The sequence below is a fragment of the Rhinatrema bivittatum genome, chromosome 12 (assembly GCF_901001135.1).
Source record: "Rhinatrema bivittatum chromosome 12, aRhiBiv1.1, whole genome shotgun sequence".
Taxonomy (NCBI): domain Eukaryota; kingdom Metazoa; phylum Chordata; class Amphibia; order Gymnophiona; family Rhinatrematidae; genus Rhinatrema; species Rhinatrema bivittatum.
The window spans coordinates 71,146,165-71,168,818 of record NC_042626.1 but is presented as its reverse complement, the minus strand read 5'-3'; the positions used below and the strand labels follow the sequence as shown (position 1 = coordinate 71,168,818).

Below are 22,654 nucleotides of genomic sequence, written 5' to 3'. Positions count from 1 at the left end.
TGATCTTTATCCTGTTGGACTCTATACCCTCCCTGACATTGAGGGCTACACCCCCACCAAGTTGATCTTTCCTATCATTGTGATATAATTTGTACACTGAAATAGCATTGTCCCATTGGTTATCCTCCTGAGATGCCAATTATGTCTATCTCATCATTCACTGCTATACATGTTAACTCTCCCATCTTCTTACACTTCTGGCATTGGCCTACAGATATTTCAAAGTGTGTTTTTTGTTTGTATTAATAACCTGCTTTTCAGTTGATATGGATAATTTTGAATTCGTTAGCTCAGGTGATTCTTTACATATAAGTACATGGACTACTTTTGCTTTTATTGGAACCTCTCTGTTGGGATGCCCTAACTCTTCTGTTTCATTAGTATCCTCAAAGATATATTCTTCCAAACCAAGCTCTGCTGACTGACTGTCCGTTATCCCCCTTGTTCTAGTTTAAAAGCTGCTCTAAATCCTTTTTAAAAGTTAGCACCAGCAGCCTGGTTCTACTCTGGTTAAGGTGAAACTTGTCTTTTCGGAAAAGTCTCCTCCTTCCCCAAAAGGTTGTCCAGTGCCTTCCTTCCTAGTTTTATTCATATTGCATTTTATGATTTGTAGTATGATTTATTCTCTCAATATATTGTAAACCGGTCCTAATAGAATACTGAATGATGGTATATAAAAATTTGTAAATAAATAAATAAAAATAAATAAAACTGAATCCCTCTTCCTTGCACTATCGTCTCATCCATGCATTGAGACTCTGGAACTCTACCTGCCTTTGGGGACCTGCACATGGAACAAGGAATATTTCAGAGAATGCCACCCTGGATGTTCTGGATTTCAGCTTTCTACCTAAAATCCTAAATTTAGCTTCCAGAACCTCCCTCCCACCTTTCCCTATGTCATCCGGCTCTTCACAATCACTGTCTATAATCCTATCTAGGTGAAGCATGAGGTCTGCCAACTTCGCACCAGGCAGGCAAGTTACCAGGCAGACTTCACGTTCACCAGCCAACCAGCTATCTACATTTCTAATAATCAAATCACCAGCTATGATGGCTGACCTAACCCTTTCTTCCTGGACAGTAGCCCTGGGAGACTTGCCCTCATGCATCACTTGGAGAGCAGGTCCATGCTACAGGATCACTTCCTGATACACCAAGGTGATGCTGATCAACCGGGAAACCTTTTTGATCCAAGCAGGGCTGCCAGACTGGATTTGGGACTGTTGCATCCGTCGGCCTCAGACGGCTTCACCCGACATGCCTCACCTCTATTTCAGCCTTCTCCACCAGCCTTGGGAGAATGGTGTCTGTAGCATCTCCTTGCCGCACCCTGTGGCATCCCTGGAGCGGCTTTGGTGCAGCGTCCCATCATGTTGACCTGAGGCTTCCCAGGGCGCACGCCTCACATCTTGTAGCAGTGTTGGAGCGAACCTCGGGGGCGTCCTCCTCGAGTGACGTCACTGCTTCCTACTACAAAAGATTGCCCATTTGCTGACTCTCACCGAGTTAGCAACGGATTGGATTCGTTCCAGTCTGAAGCTGCTCTGCCTGCTTCTGCCACTGCTGGAAGCTATCTACACCCTCTGGGGTTCTACTAACTTGGGTACCCGCTCCTTCGGGGCCCTTTGCTTATTTCCAGGTGCCTATCCTGAATCCAGGTACTCACTCCTCGAGGGCCTGTGTGTCTATCCTGGTGCCTGCTACCAATTCTTCTACCTGCTGGAACTCCACCTATCATAAGAACATAAGAACATAAGAAAATGCCATACTGGGTCAGACCAAGGGTCCATCAAGCCCAGCATCCTGTCTCCAACAGTGGCCAATCCAAGCCACAAGAACCTGGCAAGTACCCAAAAACTAAGTCTATTCCATGTTATCATTGCTAATGTCAGTGGCTAATCTCTAAGTGAACTTAATAGCAGGTAATGGACTTCTCTTCCAAGAACTTATCCAATCCTTTTTTAAACACAGCTATACTAACTGCACTGACCACATCCTCTGGTAACAAATTCCAGAGTTTAATTGTGCTTACAGAGAGTGAGTACAATTTCTCCCAGTCTGTTCATCTACATCGGGCTCTACACCACCATTGTGGAACAGGTCTCCTCTGCCGAGGATCACAGACTGTTGCTACCTATCCTCTCTCATTGGGAACTCTATCTACTCAGCTACAAGGGAGTGTGTTCTAACATCTGCCGGTCTGTCTCTCCTACAGTGCCTCATTGGATATCTGCATCGGGGCCTTATACCACCATTGTGGGATGGGTCTCCTCCGCCGAGGATCACATACTGTTGCTATCTAATCCACTCTCTACTGCCACCTCTTGTGAACCATACAAGCTGCATAATAAAGATATATTCTCTGTGTTTGTGCATCTGAGTCTAGCCTGGTGCTACAGTTCCCTACGGGACTCCTCCCCGTGGGAGACACTATCACTGTTGCCCCTAAGAATCCACCAAACACATCGATATCATAACAGATTGCTAACTCCATGGATTTGGCTCAGCTCACACCGCGTTGCAGGCCATTCCATGCCTGGGCCCATCAAATCGTCGAACAACAGAACTTTCTAGATAGCTTGACTGTGGCCTTTAATCTACTGCACTCACAGATGAACGCTTCTACTACCTCAGGTAAAGAAGAAACACGGCCAGAAGTGATGGTTAAGACAGTTGTACCCCTCTCCGCTCCTATTTGCTTCTCAGGGGAAGCCTGGAGATGCAGGGGATTCCTCAACCAATGCTGTATACATTTTGCACTTCAACCTAATAATTTTCCTACAGCTTATGCCAAGACCACGTATATACTGTCTTATCTGGATGGAAGAGTGCTAGCTTGGGTTTCTCTGCTGTGGGAGCATGATGACTCCAACCTGAGGGAACTTTCTGGGTTTTTGGAACTGTTCAAATCCGTATTTGATGACTCTGCCAGGTACACAACCACAGGATCCACATTGGTTCATCTACAGCAAGGTAATAAACTTTTACCAGACTTCGCCATCAAGTTTAAGACTTTGGCTTCAGAGTTGAATTGGGATTTGAGATGCCTGAAGACCCTTTTCTTTGAAGGCCTGAACTCCCGGCTGAAAGATGAATTGGCGGCTCGAGAAATGCCTGAGTCCTTGGAGGACCTGATGAAGTTAGCCACAAGAAGTGACCAACAACTTCGGGATAACGTTCAAGAGGTTAAAGGTTCCACGAAACATATAGAAACATAGAAAGATAGAAATGACGGCAGAAGAAGACCAAACGGTCCATCCAGTCTGCCCAGCAAGCTTTCATTTTGTTTTTCCCCCCATACTTATCTGTTACTCTTGTCCCTTGTAAGTGATTTTTTTGTTCTATTTCCCTTCCACCCCCGCCATCGATTTATTTCCCTTCCACCCCAGCCATCAATGTAGTTAGCAGTGCTGGAGCTGCATCTAAGTGAATTATCTAGCTAATTGGTTAGGGGTATCAGTGCTGGAGCTGCATCTAAGTGAAGTATCTAGCAATTGTTTAGGGGTAGTAACCGCCATCATAGCAAGCTACTCCCACGCATGTGTATCCAGCCTATGCGACTCAGTCCTTGTTGGTTGTTGTCCGAATATAAATCATCTTTTCATCATTCTCCCTGCTGTTGAAGCAGAGATCTTTTCATCATTCCCCCTGCCGTTGAAGCAGAGAACTATGCTGGATATCAATGAAAGTGAAGTATCAGGCTTATTTGGTTTGGGATAGTAACCGCCATATCAAGCAAGCTACTCCCCTGCTTTTTTGTGGATGCAAATCCTTTTTTTTTCACATTTCCTCTTGCTGTTGAAGCATAGAGCAATATTGGAATCGAATTAACCATGTGTATGTTTATTGAATAAGGATATTCATCTCTAGGTAGTAGCCGTCATTCCCGCAAGCCGCCCCCATGCACTTCATTCACATCCTCTAGACTTTATGGATCCACAGTGTTTATCCCACACCTCTTTGAAATCCTCCACAGTTTTGGTCTTCACCACTTCCTCTGGAAGGGCATTCCAGGCATCCACCACCCTCTTCGTGAAGAAATACTTCCTGACATTGGTTCTGAGTCTTCCTCCCTGGAGTTTTAAATCGTGACCCCTGGTTCTGCTGATTTTTTTGCAATGGAAAAGGTTTGTTGTTGTCTTTGGATCATTAAAACCTTTCAAGTATCTGAAAGTTTGTATCCCTAGCCAGGGAGAAATCCGAGTCAAGACTATACCTAAGCCTATTCAGTCTAAATCAGTTGCTGGCGAAGAAGAACCTATGCAACTAGGCCGTAGTCACCTGACTTCTATGGAGAGAAGAACGCGAAGAAGATTAGGCCTCTGTATGTATTGTGGTCAAGCAGGCCATGCAGTACAAACATGCCCTATCTGTCCAGGAAACGAGCAGACCTAAATCCTGTGGGAGGACTCTTCTTAGGTCTAACTGCACCTTCTCCTCCAGTCTCTCTGCCAGTCTCTTTGATAAACGGACCACTTGAATTCCAGACTCTTGCCCTAGTGGACTCCGGGGCAGGAGGGAATTTTATACTGAGACATCTAGTGGAACATCTGTGTATGCCCACTATGACTATGAAGCCTCCGCTTCTGTTATCCTCTATCCATGGGGAGCCCTTACCAGGTGAAGTAACCCCCCCAAATGGAACGGTCAGTTTAAGGCCTGGAGCTCTTCATACGGAATCCATCTCCTTCTTCGTGCTAGAAAAGGCTATGCACCCCTTAGTACTCGGGTTACCGTGGCTACAAAAGCACATGCCGCAGTTCAACTGGGCTACTCTGGAGCTTTCACGTTGGGGCCCAGATTGACATGGCAAATGTCTGAAGGAAGTTTCGCCATTACCCTGAATGCCTACGACACCGTTGATGCCTGGGTTACCACCCCAATATGCATCGTTTCAAGATGTGTTCTCTAAAGAAGCCGCTGATATACTTCCCCTACACAGATCTTACGACTGTTCAATCAACTTGAAACCGAATACCGAACCACCCAAGGGAAGAGTTTACCCTCTCTCGGTGTTGGAAAATAAAGTGATGTCTGAATACATCCAAGAAAATCTGCAAAAATGTTTCTTAAGGCCATCCAAGTCTCCTGCAGGAGCAGGGTTTTTCTTTGTGGGGAAGAAGGATGGAACCCTACATCCATGCATTGATTATCATGGTCTAAATGAGATCACGGTCAAAGACCGCTATCCCTTAGCATTCATCTCAGAGCTGTTTGACCGCCTACAGGGGGCTAAGATCTTCTCCAAGCTGGATCTTAAAGGAGCATACAACCTTGTTCTTATTCGTTCAGGTGACGAATGGAAGACAGCTTTTAACACACCAGGGACGGGCACTTTGAGTATTTGGTGATGCCCTTTGGCTTATGCAATGCCCCAGCTGTCTTCCAAAACATGATGAACAACATCCTGCATGACCTACTCTACCAATGTGTTGTTGTCTATTTGGACGACATCCTGATCTTCTCTCAAGATCTGAATACCCATGTTATGGATGTCAAGAGTGTTACAAAATGCAGGAGAACCGTCTATATGCTAAGCTGTCCAAATGCGAATTCCATAAGGAATCTGTACCGTTCCTAGGGTACATAGTGTCTAAAAAGGGTTCCAGATGGACCCACAGAAGCTGGAGAGCATTCAGAAATGGTCCCTACCTACTGGTCTAAAGACTCTCAGAAGGTTTCTGGGATTCATAAATTACTATAGAACCTTCCTTAAGAATTACTCCTCACTGACTGTGCCTTTAACAGCTCTGACAAAGAAGGGTGCCAATGTTGCCAATTGGTCTATAGAGGCTGTCACCGCTTTCCAAAAGCTGAAGGACACTTTCTCCAGCAAGCCATGTCTCCATCACCTGGATTCTACGTGCCCCTTTATTGTCAAGGTGGACGCCTCTGATGTTAGCGTAGAGGCTGTATTAAGTCAAACCAATGACTCCAAGATCCTGCGGCCATGTTCCTTCTTCTCCAGATGATTCACACCGGCTGAGAGGAACTATGGAATCGTAGATAAAGAATTGTTGGCGATAAAGATGGTGTTCGAAGAGTGGAGACACTGGCTCGAGGGTGCTCAACACCAGATTACGTTTTTTTACTGACCATAAAAACCTAGAATACCTTTGTCATGCCCAGTGCCTCAACCATAGACAGGCGAGGTGGTCCCTGTTCTTTAACAGGTTTGACTTCATCTTAAAGTACTGACCTGGAGATAAAAACGTCAGAGTGGATGCCCTATCTCGCTCCTTCATTTCTGAAGATGTGCCTGATGCTCCGCAACATATCATTGAAACTGAGAGAGTCATTCTTTCAGCTACTCACCCAGTACCTGCGGGCAAAACAATTGTGCCTATCAACCTCCGGAAGAAAGTACTAGCATGGGCTCATGACTCTAAACTGGCTGGACATCCCAGTCAACGGAGAACCCTGGCAAAACTGCAAAAATTCTACTGGTGGCCGTCTATGAGAGAAGACGCCTTCGCTTATGTAGTGGCCTGTACCAACTGTGCCAGACAAAAACCTCTACCCGGTCGTCCTTGGGGTCAGCTACAATCTTTACCCATACCAGATGAGCCCTGGACTCTCATCACCATGGACTTCGTGGTGGACTTACCCCTCTCCGGGGGCAACAACCCTATCTGGGTAATGGCGGACAGATTCTCAAAGATGGCTCACTTTGTGGTGCTTCCTGGCTTACCATCTGCCAGTGAACTTGCAAAGCTTTTCATCAGCCACATATTCCGCCTGCACGGAAAACCGAAGCACATCATCTCAGACAGAGGCGTACAATTCACAGCCAAATTCTGGAAGGCTCTTAGCAAGAAGTTTGATATCACTCTTGACTTCACTTCATCTTACCATCTGCAATCCAACGACCAAACTGAGAGGATGAACCATACCCTCAAACAGTTCCTCAGAGCCTACGTCTCTTCACGCCAGAATGACTGGGCCGAACTTCTATCATGGGCCGAGTTTTCCATCAACTCTCATCCAGCAACATCTACTGGATCAACACCATTCGAAGTAGTATATGGACAACTACCTTCACCACCTTTGCCACTTCTGCTTTCAGTGTCATCCCCGGCAGCACAAGCCACTGCCGATGAAATTCAACATTTTTGGAAGAAGACAAAGGAGATGCTCATCAAAGCTGGAATTTGAGCAAAACGAGACTATGACATTCATCACGGCAAGGCTCCTGAACTCAAGCCTGTTGATAAGGTCTGGTTGTCTATGAAGCACCTTAGATTGAAATTGCCATCTGCTCGCTTTGCTCCATGCTATGTCGGACCATTCCCCATCCTCTGACAACTGGGCAATCTCTCCTACAGTTTCAAACTTCCTCCAGCATGAAGATCCATAATGCGTTTCACATCTCATTACTGAAACCGCTTATTCTCAACAAATTCAGCACCAAGACACCAGATCCTCCTCCTGTTGACACAGAAGAGGACAATGAGTACAAAGTAGACGCTATACTTGATGTAAGGAAGAGAGGCAGAGTATGGGAATACCTCCTATCATGGGAGGGCTATGGACCAGAAAATAACTTGTGGGAACCTATGTCTAATATTCTGGACAAAGAGATGCTGAACCAGTATCATCGTTCCCATCCTCGGAAACCAAGACCAGGTAGGGGGTCTGGAGGAGGTCCTTTGAAGGGGGGTACTGTTGTGTCTGTCGGTCTCAGACAGCTTCGCCCGACATGCCTCACCTCTATTTCAACCTTCTCCACCAGCCTCGGGAGAATGGCGACCGTAGCATCTCCTTGCCGCACTCTCCGGCATCCCCGGAGTGGCTTTGGTGCGGCGTCCCAACATTTGACCTGAGGCCTCCCAGGGCGTGCACACACGCACGCCTCACGTCTTGTAGCAGTGTTGGCGCAAACCTTGGGGGCGTCCCCCCTCGAGTGACATCATTGCTTCCTACTACAAAAGGTTGCCCATTTGCTGACTCTCGCTGAGTTAGCAACGGATTGGATTCATTCCGGTCTGAAGCTGCTCTGCCTGCTTCTGCCGCTGCTGGAAGCTATCTACACCCTCCTGGGTTCTACTAACTTGGGTACCTGCTCCTCAGGGGCCCTTTGCTTCTTTCCAGGTGCCTATTCTGAATCCAGGTACTCGCTCCTCAAGGGCCTGTGTGTCTATCCTGGTGCCTGCTACCAATTCTTCTACCTGCTGGAACTCCACCTATCAGCTACAGAGAGTGAGTACAATTTCTCCCAGTCTGTTCATCTACATCGGACCCTACACCACCATTGTGGAACGGGTCTCCTCTGCCAAGGATCACAGACTGTTGCTACCTATCCTCTCTCTACTGCTCATTGGGAACTCTATCTACTCAGCTACAAGGGAGTGTGTTCTAACATCTGCCAGTCTGTCTCTCCTACAGTGCCTCATTGGATATCTGTATTGGAGCCTTATACCACCATTGTAGGACGGGTCTCCTCCACCGAGGATCACAGATTGTTGCTATCTAATCCACTGTCTATTGCCACCTCTGGTGAACCATACAAGCTGAATAATAAAGATATATTCTCTGTGTTTGTGCATCTGAGTCTAGCCTGGTGCTACAGTTCCCTACAGGGCTCCTCCTTGTGGGAGACACTATCACTGTTGCCCCTAAGAATCCACCAAATACCTTGGTATCATAACAGGGACTTGGCTACTATGTCCTTGAAGGTCTCATCAATTTACCTCTGTGTCTGCCTCAGCTCCCCCATGTCTGCCACTGTAGCCTCCTGACTCATTCTGTGAGAGCCAGGAGTTCTTTGCACTGGGTGAACACATGCAACCTCTCACCAGTGGATAGAAAATCATGCATGTGACATTTGATGTAAAAGACTGAAAAGTCCCTCTTGCTGTTGGCCTGTTGCCTTCATCTTAATTTTATTAACTTTCTAGTTAAGTTTAGGTTGCTAAGGGAGTTGGAATTAGTGTACTTTAAATTTATAGATGTGTTTGTCGTTCCCCTATTTGTCAGTATTGGCTTGACCCTTTTGCTGAAAAATTTACTAGGCTTCAACCAGTGGTTAGTGACAGTGGTCTCAGTGATTTTTGTGTGTTATATGATTTTTATTGGGAATTAAGTTTGGTTGTCCACCCTTCCTGCTCATGAGAAAGGATTAGAGAAGAAGGATTTTCCCCTTTTCAAACTAATTTTGAATCCTTCAGACAAAATGATCTGTATGCTATCTAAGAGAACTGTGAAGAAAAGGGTTGGATACCAACTGGAATCCAGGTCTGGGAGAAGAAAGGAAGAACCTGGGAACCCATATTGCAGTTTCAGTTAGGAGTACAGGAGATGAGAGTTTTGAAAATAAAAAGACTGAAGGGCTCACAAGGCAATGCCCATGCAAGAACTCTTGCATATGCTCAGTAAAGCAAAATCTCCATGTGGTAAAAGAGAAGGATCTTTTTGGCATTTCTTGTGTTCTTATATAAGAAGTGGACCCAGATATTGGGTAAGGGAGAATCTTAAGGGATAGAAGAACCTTTTAATTACAAACCAGGCACCCTACTTTCCCTCCAAGGTAAGATTGGGTACCTTAGGAAAAGATTAAGGTGTTGCACTCGGAGGTGGACCCTTGTCCTGCGGCAAGGATGGAATGGCTCCTGAAAGGGAACAGGATGTAACTGGCCCCAGGGGGCGGAGCACTGAAAGAAACAGAGGATAGGTGGAGCAACCCGGGAGGAGCCCATAGGGAACCGGGCCGCTTGGACTTAGGTGGGCCTCGCAGGGTCTCCTGGGAGAATGGAAGTCCGGCGTGCTCATAGACACAGAAGGAGCTTGGTCGGGCTCGAGCTGGAACAGGGAGAACCAGAACAGAGTTGGTGATGACAAGGCGAGGAACAGAGCCAGAATCTGGAGGCAAGGTCAGGCAGGCGAAAGGTCAATGTCCATAGGTCAATCCGAGGAGTGGTCACCGAAGCAAGGGTCATATACCAGAGGTCAGACATAGTCAGAGGCAAGCAGAGGTCTTTGAGGCAGGTGGCAGACAGACGAACAGGACTGGAGCAGGCTGAGGTCTTGAGGCAGGCGGCAGACAGACGAACAGGTCTGGAGCAGGCTGAGGTCTTGAGGCAGGTGGCAGACAGACAGACGAATCAGGAACTAGCTGGGGTCATAGACAGGTGGCAGACAGGCAGGCAGGTCAGGAACAAGCCGAGGTCAGTACCAGAAGTCAGTCTGAGGGTACTACCTGGGAAGGCAGATAGACGAACACAGAACAGACAGGACTCAGGAACGAGGATGCAGGAACAAGTCAGGAACGGAACTGGAACAGAAGGATCCTGGAACGAGACTAGGAACAAGCAGGAACAAGCACAGAGACAATCTAGCATACAAGCTGACCCGCTTGCCAAGGCAAGGAAGTGAAGTCAGGAACTTCCTTATATTGTAGATCAATCAGGGCGCGCCGCGGAACCTAGACCCATCCTTGGCTCTACAAGTGCTGGGGCAGTCCGCGCGCGCACGCATATGGGCGTGGCTAGCATGGAGGAAGACGCCGAACCTCGGTGTAAAGCCTGGCGCGCAGTGGAAGGTCCGGCAACCGCCGCCGCGGGACGCTGGGGCCTAGCTGAGCTAGCAACTACCGTGAGGGAGGACGACCCGGGACCCGCTGAGGAACTATGCAGGTGAGCGGTCCCGTGCGTGAGTCGGCCGCGGGCGGGACGCGGAACATAAGAGATCATAGATGCAGATCATTTTGTACTTAATTTATTGCTGTGATTATGGATGTGACAAAGAGCAAATGTACATGTGCCAATTAATTTTTATTGAACAAGCTGAACAGTAAACTTTTATTTTTAGAACATCAAATATGTGCCCAGCCTATTTCTTGGCTCTGAGAAATTGCAGAGACACAGAGCTTGAGCTTACACCCACAGAAAAAAAGAGTTATACTAAGCCTTGGGCCTCCCTGCCTGTTTTTCAGAGAATCCACGCCAGGATTTAGTAGTATTGTGTATGGACTAAGCACTGGTACTGAGTGTGCCCATGCCTTCACCTAGAGAGAGGGCTACACTACTTTATATTCTTATGCTTGCAGCCTTTTCATCGCTTAAATTTTTAATTGGCATTTTAAAAATATTTTCAAGCATTTTAATGTTCACTGTGGCTTGATTTTGCAACCCAGAATAATACAGATTTGTATTGCAGCAATTCCACTGACAGATGGCTAATTCACTATAGCATGCTACTGCATTAGCACATGTTATTAATGAATAGGCCCCATTAGAAATAGTGTAGCTGTAGTAAATAACATGCAAAAATGCAATAGTGCACTGTATTGATTTAGGCCAGAGGTAAAAGCTGCAGGGATGTATATGAACTCACAACTTAATTTAATCTGCACTGGATTGAGCTGCACAATCCCATGATGAATAGTAGCAGTCATTATAATAAACCATTAATATTATAATGATGGATTCATAATCAGAATGTATTTTGTAACCTTGCTTCTCCCATGTTTAGATGGTAAAATTACTTTGTTGCATTAGAGTTAACATATTCTTGCAGTCAAAGAACCTTTTTATTGGTAAGTTAGCTATTGCGTATACAATACTACCTCTAGATGGTTTATCTTTAAGTAGGTACTTTCCTCCGATCTTTCTTGAACTGCTTTTGTTAGCTTAGGGACAGCCTGAGTGAACTGTTCTTTCAAGCCATACAGTAATTGAAGTTTTGTTTGCAGTAATTTGCACTGGTGCTGTTCTGCCTTCCACCTGGAAATGTAAAATAGATAGTGAAATGTAAGTATCATAGTAATGATAAGACAAAAAGTGTTTTATTGTGCAGTAACATGAGCTTGTGATGTGGCCACATAGCTAGCCATTTACAGTACATAAGATACGTACAGTTTCTAAAGCATCTTCAGTGCCATCTCATTGCCATGACCTAATATCACACAGTTTTGTGCTGTAGCAGTGAGAATTGGCTTGAGGTGTTGTTCAAATTAAGTTAAAGGCAGGGGTGGGATCACATCCAGCTGTGACACAGAACAGAATGGATTAGGATGCCACTATACCCTAATGCATTTTCTCTCATGTCATTATCTAATTCCCTATGACCTTAATTCTGCAAAATATATGAGCCACATCAAGGAATATGACTCTTTTCTTGCTAAAAGAAAAATGAATAGTTAGGCAGTGGGACATGCCTGGGCAAAATGTTTACCTATAATCAGAATTTTACAAAATCAAGGCTCATGGACATAAAATACCCAGTATTTTTTTATCAAAGATACATGTGGGAAGAAGTAAATGTTTATTGCATCAAGTAATTTTTCCTATTAGAGAATGAAATAGGTCACATTTCAGTGGCAGGAGTCAGAAGGTCTTTCTTCATCTTGGCTTGCAATCAGGTCAAAAGAGATTTTATTTTGTTGGTTTTGTTTGCAGTAAATTTTATAGCAACTTTCTTCACAGATTCCCTCCCCTACCCCTCTTCACTGGTTGAAATTAGAACAAAGTGAAATGCATACCTGCAGCCACTTCTGGACACGAAAAGGTGTATACACTATCTTATGAAGTATTTGATATGATGGCTTGCTCCTCATTACAGAATGGCTTGACTTTGGGCCAGCAGCTTGAGTGACAATGTTCATTATAAACTAGCAGATGCTGTCTGCTTGGAAGATCACCTCTTCAGAGACAAATTCAGGGAAACAGTTGCTTAGATTAAGAAGCAACATGTGGCTGTCCAATTGCTTTCAACAGGCTTTGAACAGCAGTTGACTTCAAGGCAGCTCTACTATACTTTTAAGTGATCATACTTTTTTCAGAGACTCCTCTTTCGGCAATTCTAGTGGTATCATGCTTTTCTTCTGCTTCTGCAGTAAGAGCAACTTCCGTCTTGAGACTGGCAGTATGAAAGACTCCAAACAAAACCAACAAAGCAGGTCGAGCCAAAACCTGGACCATTTTTGACCAGTCTCCCATTCCAGCACTCGCCCTCTTTGGAAGGGGAAAGAATTCATCTCTACCTGGAGGAATGGCACTAGATCACCAAAGATCGTTGGGTGCTCTTGATTATGGAATCTGGTTATTACTTGCATTTCTCCAGCTCCCCATGCGGGGTCTGTCTCACTCAGCGCAGCTCTACCTAGAAGTGGAGTCATTTCTCAGACAACAGGCTATAGAATCTGTCCCGCTTGAGCAATATGGGATCTGTTCCTGCTATTTTCTTATCCCCAAGAAAACCAGAGGATTGAGATTTCTCCTGGATTTAAAATGTCTGAACAAGAATCTACTATGGGGTCGATTTTAAAAGGAGTACGCACGTGTCCATGTGCGCGCGGTTCCCGGCGTGCACATGGACGCACTGATGTTACAACATGCGCGCATCAGTGCACGCATGTTATAACATCTGATGGCTGTGCGCACATGCACACTGGATTTTAAAATCCATACACTCATGTGCAGGCGGCCCGTGACTCGTGCTCGAGGGGGGGAGGGGGGGAATTTTGCAATCTATATGCAGTGATGCTCCAATTAAGGAGCGGACTGGGAGGAAACATTCCTTTATCCCATCTACCCTTCCTCCCTTTTCCCCTCTCCTCCATGACCCCTATACTAACTATAACTAGGGTTTTTTGTTTTGTAACTTACATGCTACTTCAGTGCCAGTGCACGCTTCTCCAGGACAGGGCCTAATGGCCGCTGTCCCAGCTGGCCCCTGCCCCTCCCTGCCCAGACCCTACCCCCTAGCCCGCTCCTTTTTTTAGGCCCAGTACTTCTGCATATTTTGGTGGTTATGTGTGTGGCCGGGTCCTTTAGAAAATGTGTGTTGGCGCGTGCAGGGCTGAGCCACATGCGTAACCCCCGTTTTTTATGCACATGGCCTTTTTAAAATTGGCCCATATGGGAGAAATTCAACACCAACTCCGTCTACACAATCCTGCCCTTCATCCAGGAGGGAGAGTGGATGCATGCCCTTGATATGAAAGATGCCTTTGCCCACATACCCTCCCATTTATCCCTCCCACTAGCGCTATCTATGCTTTGTAGTGGAATCCTCTTATTACCAGTACTGGATGCTCCACTTCAGTCTTTCAATGGCAGCAAGGGTCGTTACCAAATACCTAGCTATAGTAGCAGTACATCTCCATCACAGGGCATTTGTATTTTCCCTTACCTGGACAACTGGCTGGTAAGCCTTGATGACTTTAGTGAATGTCTCGCAAGAGATGAAATGTAATCGTCCATTGTACCTGAAAGACTGAAAGGTGGCTAATGTAACCTCAATATTTTAAAAAGGCTCCATGGTTCATCTGGGAAATTATAGACCGGTGAACCTGACTTCAATACTGGGAAAAATCATGAAAACTATTCTAAAGAACAAAATCACAGAACATATAGCTAAACATGGTTTAATGGGAAACAGCTAGCATGGATTTACCCAAGGGAAGTCTTGCCTCATAAATCTACTACTTTTTTTTTTTGAAGGGGTTAATAAACATGCGGATAAAAGTGAGCCGGTAGATGTAGTCTATTTGGATTCTCAGAAGGCAAAATCTCCCAATTGAAGCTTTTAAGAAAATAAAAAAGTCATGGGATTGTTGTGTTCCGCGGCCGTGGCGCTCCACGACCGTGGCCCCCTACCTTGGCCGCGGCGTTCCTTCACCGCGGGAGCCCCGGGGGAGGGCTCCGATTCGTGCCATTGCGCCTGCCCGGCCTCCGGTGCTGCTCGCTACAGGGGGAGCCGTCCTGCTCCCCCCTCGTTGTGTCCAGCGGCGTCTCTCCTCCGAGGAGCAAAATCCAAGATGGCCGCCGCCATCCATAGGCGCAAAGCCGTGCCTCCTCTACAAATTTAAAGGGACCTAATCCCTTTAAATGGCTTCACCTGTTCTCTATCAGTTAGAGCAGGGGAAGTATAAAAGGCAGCTTCCTCTGCTCATCCAGTGACTTGGCAACGTCCTTCAGCGCTGTCTAGTATGCTTGCTTCGGTGAGTTCCTTCAGCTTTGGATCCTGTTCCTGTTTCGTCTTGACATTCCTGGTTCCTGACTTCGGATTGGCTTTCGGTGATTCTCTGGCGTGTGACTTCGGGCTGGCAAGTGGTGATCCTTTGATGCGTGACCTCGGACTGGTGAGCGACGACCCTCTGGCACTCGACCTAGGACTCCTTCTAGACCATCGTCTCCAAGGGCCCGCCTAAGTTCCAGCGGCCCGGGTCCCTACAGGCTGCTCCCGGGGTGACCGCGGGCTTCCAGGGCGAAGCTTCAGTCAGCCCTTGCTCCGTCACCCTGACCTCTCAAAGGTCCACCTAAGTCCCAGCGGTCTCGGTCCCTACGGGCTCCTCCTGGGGGGATCACAGACTTCCAGTGGTGAAGACACAGCTCTTCTCGTCTCGTCTCTTCATCTGCCTCCGTGCTCGCCTCAGTCTCCAGTGCCAAGGGTCAGCTGGTCCTGTCTCCTGCTCTGCCTCGCCACCCGACGAGAGAACCTATGGATCCTCCAAAAGGCAAACCATCCTCCCGTCAGCCAAGGGTTCACAAGCCTGAGCATAACAGGGATAGGAGGCAATGTACTTTTGTGGATTGCAAAATGGTTAAAAGACAGGAAACAGAGTAGGATTAAATGGTCAGTTTTCTCAGCGAAGAAAGTTAAACAGTGGAGTGCCTCAGGGATCTGTACTTTGACTGATGCTTTTTAATGTAATTTGTAAATTATCTGCAAAGGGGAAAGACAAGTGAGGTGATCAAATTTGAAGATGACACAAAATTATTCAGAGTAGTTAAATCACAAGTGGATTGTGATAAATTGCAAGACTAGAAGATTGAGCGTCCAAATGGCAGATGAAATTTAATGTGGACAAGTGCAAGGTGATGCATTTAGGGAAAAATAATCAATGCTGTAGTTACATGATGTTAGGCTTCATGTTAGCAGTTACCACCCAGGAAAAAGATCTAGGCATCACGGTGGACAATACAGTACCTTGAAATCATTGGCTTAGTGTACTGTGGCAGTCAAAAATGCAAACAATGTTAGGAATTATTAGTAAGGGAATGGTGAATAAAAAAGAGAATGTCATAATGCCTCTGTATCGCTCCATGGTGAGACTACACCATGAGCACTGTGTTCAGTTCTGTTCACTGCATCTCAAAAAGATATAGATGCTGTTGCTTCCGTCGGTCTTCAACAGCTTCGCCCCGCTTGTTGCACCCCTATCTCGGCTCCTCCCGCTTACCTGGGCAAGATGGCTACCGCAGTGTCGTCTTGCCGACCTCTCTGGCGTCCTCGGAACGGCTATGGTGCAGCCGTACACCATTGCTCCTCCCAGGTACCTGCTAGGGTGCGCGCTCGTGCGCAAACCACATCTAAGTGCGCCCAGTGGCGCGAACCTCGAGGACGTTCCCTCTGCTGATGTCACGCCACCCCAGATATATCTACTTCTCAAGATTGCTAGCTCATTGAGTTGGCAAAGGCTCGAATGGCTCAACTGTTCCTGTCTGCGCTACTCTGCCGCTTCTCTGCTGCCTGCGGGAAGCTTTCCTTCTGCCCTTTGGGGTTTACTACTAACTTGGGTACTCGCTCCTCAGGGGCCCTCTGTTCTATTTCAGGTGCCATTCAGGGATCAGGCACTCGCTCCTCGAGGGCCTGCTCTCCCTGCCTCAGTGCCTGTATCTACAACAACCATCTGGTGGAATCGTATCCATTACAGCTAACATCGAGTGAGTACATTAATCTCTCATCTGTCTCATCCACAGTATCTGCTGCGGAACCTCCTGATGTCATCTTGGAGAGAAGGGCTCCCTCTGCTGAGGGCCCTGAGACTACAACTCACCACTGTCACCTGGTGGCTACCCCAAGCTGTATAAATAAAGATTTATTCCAATGTTTTGTGTATAGAGTCTAGCCCAGTGCTGTGGCTCCTCACGGGGCTCCTCCCCGTGGGCGTGGTCATCTCCACAGCACCCAAGGATCCACTAAAATACACGTAATAACATCAGATTGCCAAATCCATGGATTCGGCTCAGCTCACGGCGTTGCAGGCCATTCCAGGAATGGCCCAGCGGATCGCTGAATAGCAGAATGCGCTGGAAGGACTGACCGCTGCATTCAATTTATTACACAAACAGATGAACTCCCCTTCCACTAAAACACACGTAATAACAACAGATGCACTGGAAAAGGTATAGAGAAGGGAAACCAAAATGATAAAGGGGATGGAATGGCTCCCTTATGAGGAAAGGCTAAAGAGATTAGGGCTGTTCTGCTTGGAGAAGAGACAGCTAAAAGGGATATGATAGAGGTCTACAAAATTATGAGAGGACTAGAATGGGTAAATGTCAATTAGTTGTTTACTCTTTCAGATAATAGAAGGACTAGGGGGTATTCCATGAAGTTAGCAAGTGGTTCATTTAAAACAAATCAGAGAAAATTCTTTTTCACTCAATACACAATTAAGCTCTGAAAGTCATTGCCAGAGGATATAGTTAAGGCAGTTAGCTTAGCTGGGTTTAAAAAAAGTTTGGATGACTGATGAGCGAGGGGAATCAAGATGGTCACTCTCAAGCTGTAACTGATCAGAGCTGCTCCCGTAGCGTTTTTCCCTTTCTTCAAATCTTTTTCTTCTTAATCTGCTTTTTCGATGGGTAAATGCAAAGGAGCAATTAGGAGGAGTAAGACTGAAGATTCCATGGCTCCCCTCCATCAGACAACCATTCTGGAGCTGGCATTTACCTCTCAGGTGGCGGCAGTAACTGGCTTTGTGGTTCTGCTGTGCCTTCAAGGTCCACTCCTTTCACCTGCCCAGTGCAGGTTCAGCTGCGAGATTTCAGCTGTGGGGTTCGGGTGGAGCAATGCAGGAGTCTTGGGAAACGTTGTAGCAAATATAAGACACGGTTTTGCAGTTTTCTATAGTTGGAAGATCTTCAGAAGTAAGTTCCAAGGTTCTTGCTGTTTCCTTACTTGCTCCTGTTGAAGGTTTGGACAATTCTGCCCTTGTAATAACTTTGGAGAGTTTGTGGACCGTAATGGTCTCAGTTAATAACTAACAAGGAGGAACAAGGAAGAGCGACCCGACAATAAGGAGAAAATTGAGAGACTCCCTTGAAGAAGATAACACACAGTTATCGAAACATGGCTATGTCGGGAGATAAGAAGAAAGCAAGTTAAGTAGATCAGGCACGCAATGTTAGTTCATGAAATTAGAGAAATATAAAGAGGGGGAAGTTGTAAGGGCGAAGGAGACACCGAAGAGCTAGTATTTATTTATTTATTAAAGGTTTTTATATACCTACTTTCTTGATACAAATCAAATCAACTCGGTTTACATCGAACTAAGCAGTAACTATAACCAACCAATCAACAAGAGATATATTAAAAGGAGCATAAAGTTAGATTATAACAAGGGAGCCTTAACTGGGAGTAGGAAAAAAAGAGAGGGAGAACAAGATAAAGTACTATATACAATAGAGTATGGGAGGGAGGCAAGGAGCCGACCTCATGATGACTTGTGAGTGTAATTAGCGTTTGTTTATTTACATAAGTGATGGAACAGTTCTAGGTCAGGCTGTTGGGCTAGTGGCGGGGAAGGCATGGCAGAACAGCCATGTCTTTAGTTTCTTTTTGAAAGTTAGAAGACAAGTTTCCTGCGTGAGGTCTGGAGGCATGGCGTTCTAGATGGAGGGACCTGTGATAGAGAATGTCCTGTCTCTGATATTTGAGTGGTGTACAATTTTGATTGGAGGAACATGTAAGGATCCCTTGTAGGCATCCCTTAAGGGTCTGGCCGTCGAGTGCAATTTGAGAGGGTGTAGAAGATCGAGTGGGGTCTGATGGTGAATATTTTTGTGAAAAGCATATGACATACTAATTTCCCAGTGGCCAAGTCATTTGTTCCATGGAACCTTAAGGTGATTCTAGCTCAAGTTATGAAGCCACCTTTTGAGTCATTGAAATTTCTCACATGGAAGGTATTCCTTTATGCAATCATATCAGCCAGAAATCAGTGAGCTTCAGGCTTTGGTTCATTTCTCTTCTTATATGCAATTCTTCCCCAATAAAGTGGTGCTCTGCAGCCATCCAATGTTTCTACCAAAGGTAGTGTCAACTTTCATATTAATCAAGCCATCGTGTTACCCATGTTCTTTCGAGATCACACGTTCTTGAAAATGAAATGGCCTTTCATTCCTTAGACCAGTGGTTCCCAACTCTGCATGCAAATTTTCTCTTATGCATATTCATAGTGGATATCCTGAAAACAAGACTGGCTGGGGGGTCCCCAGGACAGGGTTAGGAACCACTGCCTTAGACTATAAAAGAGTCTTGACTTACTACAGGAAAAGATCTTAGATTAATCGTCAAGCTTTGCATCTATTTACCTCTTAGAATTCTAGCCATCTGGGTATAACAATTGCCAAATGAATATTATCCAGTTGACTAGCAGACTGTATCATGCATTGTTATGTGCCAGCAGGTCTCCAGATTACAGAGACTGTCATGGCTGATCATGTGAGAGACCTGCCTGGATCAGTGGCTCATCTGTGAGCTGTCTATTGAAGACATCTGTAAGCTGCAACCTGGTCGTCAGTTCACAAATCTTCACATTCCATTACTGTCTGGATAATCTATCAAGAAGTGATAGTAAATTTGGACAAGCAATTTTGCAAAACCTGCTCATACAGTAGTCTGTTCTCCATAGTGCTTATTGAGTAAAAGTTCTGCTGCAACTCTTAGCTTGATACTACCCGCAAGTCATGACTAATTCAGCCCTGCTTGTTGATGGAGAAAACAAGTTTGTTTACTGTAAATGGTGATCTCTCTAGACAGCTAAATGAATTAGCTATGCTAAATACCTAACTGCCTCCCTGGAGAGTTGACTACTTAGTCAGACTTAGCTCTAAAATTGACTGAGGGGTTTATGAGGCAACATCTGTGTGGGAACTCCTGTACATGCTCGGTAAAGCAAAAGCTTTATGAGCTAAGTGAGAAGGGTCCATTTGGCATCGTCTGGTGACGTCACACACCTGTCTTGGCAAATTCATCCTGCTGTCTATGGAAAATACTGTTTATAGTAAGCAAACTTGCATTATTACCCTAAGCCACTTGTTGGGCAGACTGGATGGCCCATTTGGATCTTTATCTGCCATCATTGTCTTAGTATATATCATTATTGCTTAAGTTAGTGTTAGCAATGTCACAGTTGACAGTGATACCTGAACCTTAATGTGTGTAGGTGAGTGCATTTATTATTGGGCATAGTCATCTACAACAAGCCCCCACTAAACAGCTCCAGTTGCATGTTGCCTGAGTAGTGGGCCTTGGCAAGGCAGCAGGCAGGCTAGAGTATTCAGGTTAGGCTGAATTACAGGTCCGGAGGGCTGGCAGTTTTGCTAGTATGGTGTGTGCTATCTGGAAGGTCCAACCTAAATCCTTAAAGGAGAGTGAGGCCCCCTGGTCCTGCTTCCTTGGGGCAGGGTGGATGTTCTTTCCTTCTCTCAGTTATCTTATAGTCTCAGGGTTTTGTATTTGCTACTCAAAGGGCTTGGGTACACAGTTAGGATTACCTGTCAGGGTTTTCCTTGAATAAAGCTGCAGCCTTATTTAATTCCATTCAGTAATTAGCTCTGGAGTATTTATTTGAGTATTTGTGTCAGCGTGTGGAAAGGTCCATAATAACACACACAAACTTTTGCAAATGGAATAGCACATGTTACTTGCCTCTTTAACGCATATTCACATGTTTCTGAACATTGCCGCACCTAAGTACATGGGTCTCAATGCCACTTGTCTTGCTATTTTGAAAATAAAGATGAAATAACAACCTGTCTTCTAAATGCTGGAGGTCCATCTGATTATTATCAATTTTCCGGGAAAGAAATGCATTCTCCAAACCCACCTTAGAAATCTGAAAAAGAAATATTGAATTTTGTGATTGGTTGTCTTCGAATGCATTGTGCTGTTCTTAATTAAATTAATTAATATGATGCAGAATTGAAAGCAGGAAAATTGCCTGATGGATCTCCTCTCTTTTTGCTTTTTAATATGAAGAATATATTTGTTTCTCCAAATCACCATGCATTCTGCCCTGACTGCTCGTCCACAGTTTATAAAGTGATCTAGATATTTTTGTTATTTGTATATATTTTTATGTAAAGGAAGGCAAATTTTTTAATATCGCTCCTAACTTATGTGGCAAATATGCATATAAGTTACACCACTTAAGTTACACTTGCTATTTGGTACACACAAATTTTTCTTGAAATTTTACACATATACTTCTGAAAATCCAAACGTATTCAGATATGTGAAAACCTTTTTCCAATCCTGCCCCTAGGATCATCTTCACATTGTCTAGGTAAACTTACGTGCGAACAAGTCCTTTGTACATAAGTTTTCCTGCATATTGGGTAAGCAATTTTATAATAAGCCTTTTATAATAAGCCATTTCTGTGGGTACAACACTGTTTTTATCTGCAGAAATGCCTTTAAAAATTACCTTCATGTATATAGCTCTGTGTTGCCTTAGGTGACTAAGAATTTGTGAATAAATAAATAATAGAAATGTTTGAGATCAGCATTAATATCCATTGACAGCAATCCGAGAAGGACACCTTTTGCCAGATTTGTGGTGCAAATAAAAAGCTGTGGCAAAATAATTTTCCATGTTTGTCATTAATTATGTACCTATTTGTGCTATGCATTGATGTAGAGTCTGTCCCAAAAGCCCTATAAAATGAGACTATAGGACCTGAATAAATATACTCTGGAGGACAAGAGAGAGAAAGGAGATATACTGTAATAGAGACAAATAACTCAAACGTATAAATAAATAATATACAAGAAGCAAAGTTTTTTCAGTGGAAATGAAGTTCTAGATCAAGTGGTAGTCTTAGGAGTGACATTAGAAAAAATGTCTTCACTGAAAGGGTAGTAGAATGCATTCCCAGGGGAGGTTGTGATTCATATTCAAAGCCTGGCTGGCTAGGTAAGTTAGCTGGATAAACTTACCTGGCTAAGGCCTGGATTTATCAAAATGTGGTAAATATCGCATGTGATGGGAAAAGGGGTGTGTTTTATGGTAATAAGGAGTTGATTGCAATTATACCTATGCAAAGAGCTAAGTTACTGCAAATTGTGATCACTTTTTGATAAGTGCCAGAATGTGGTATTTCCTACATACAGCCGCTGGTGGGGAGAGAGAGAGAGAGAGAGAGAGCAAGAGAGAGACTAGCCATAATGCCCTTATCCTAGATAGGTATTTATATCTCTATGGGAGGCCCACCTAGTAACTCGAGGTAAGGTTTCGGTATTAGTGTAGGGATTAGGGGCTACTTTGACATTCAATCAGGCCGATACAGTACAGTGTGCTCCGGCGGAGCGCACTGTTAACCCGCAGTTGGACATGCGTTTTCGACACGCTAGTTTACCCCTTATTCAGTAAGGGGTAATAGCGCGTCGAAAATGCGCGTCCAACCCCCCCCCCCGAAACTGATAGCGCCCGCAACATGCAAATGTATGTTGATGGCCCTATTAGTTATTCCCGCGCGATTCAGAAAGTAAAATGTGCAGCCAAGCCGCACATTTTACTTTCAGAAATTAGCGCCTACCCAAAGGTAGGCGTTAATTTCTCTTGGCACCAGGAAAGTGTACAGAAAAGCAGTAAAAACTGCTTTTCTGTACACCCTCTGACTTAATATCATGGTGATGT

General features: G+C 45.1%; 1 protein-coding gene across 2 annotated transcripts in view; it reads right to left on the bottom strand.

The window, feature by feature from the left end:
* Nucleotides 1-22,654, bottom strand: part of KRT222 (keratin 222) — a 200,423-nt gene that overhangs the window by 167,221 nt on the left and 10,548 nt on the right. For both annotated transcript variants that reach the window (XM_029574011.1, XM_029574012.1), the window contains exons 2-3: nt 20,769-20,851; nt 11,567-11,723 (exon numbers count right to left, since the gene is read on the bottom strand). In XM_029574011.1, the coding sequence (XP_029429871.1) occupies nt 11,567-11,723; nt 20,769-20,851 (240 nt within the window). The remainder of the gene's footprint in view (nt 1-11,566; nt 11,724-20,768; nt 20,852-22,654) is intronic.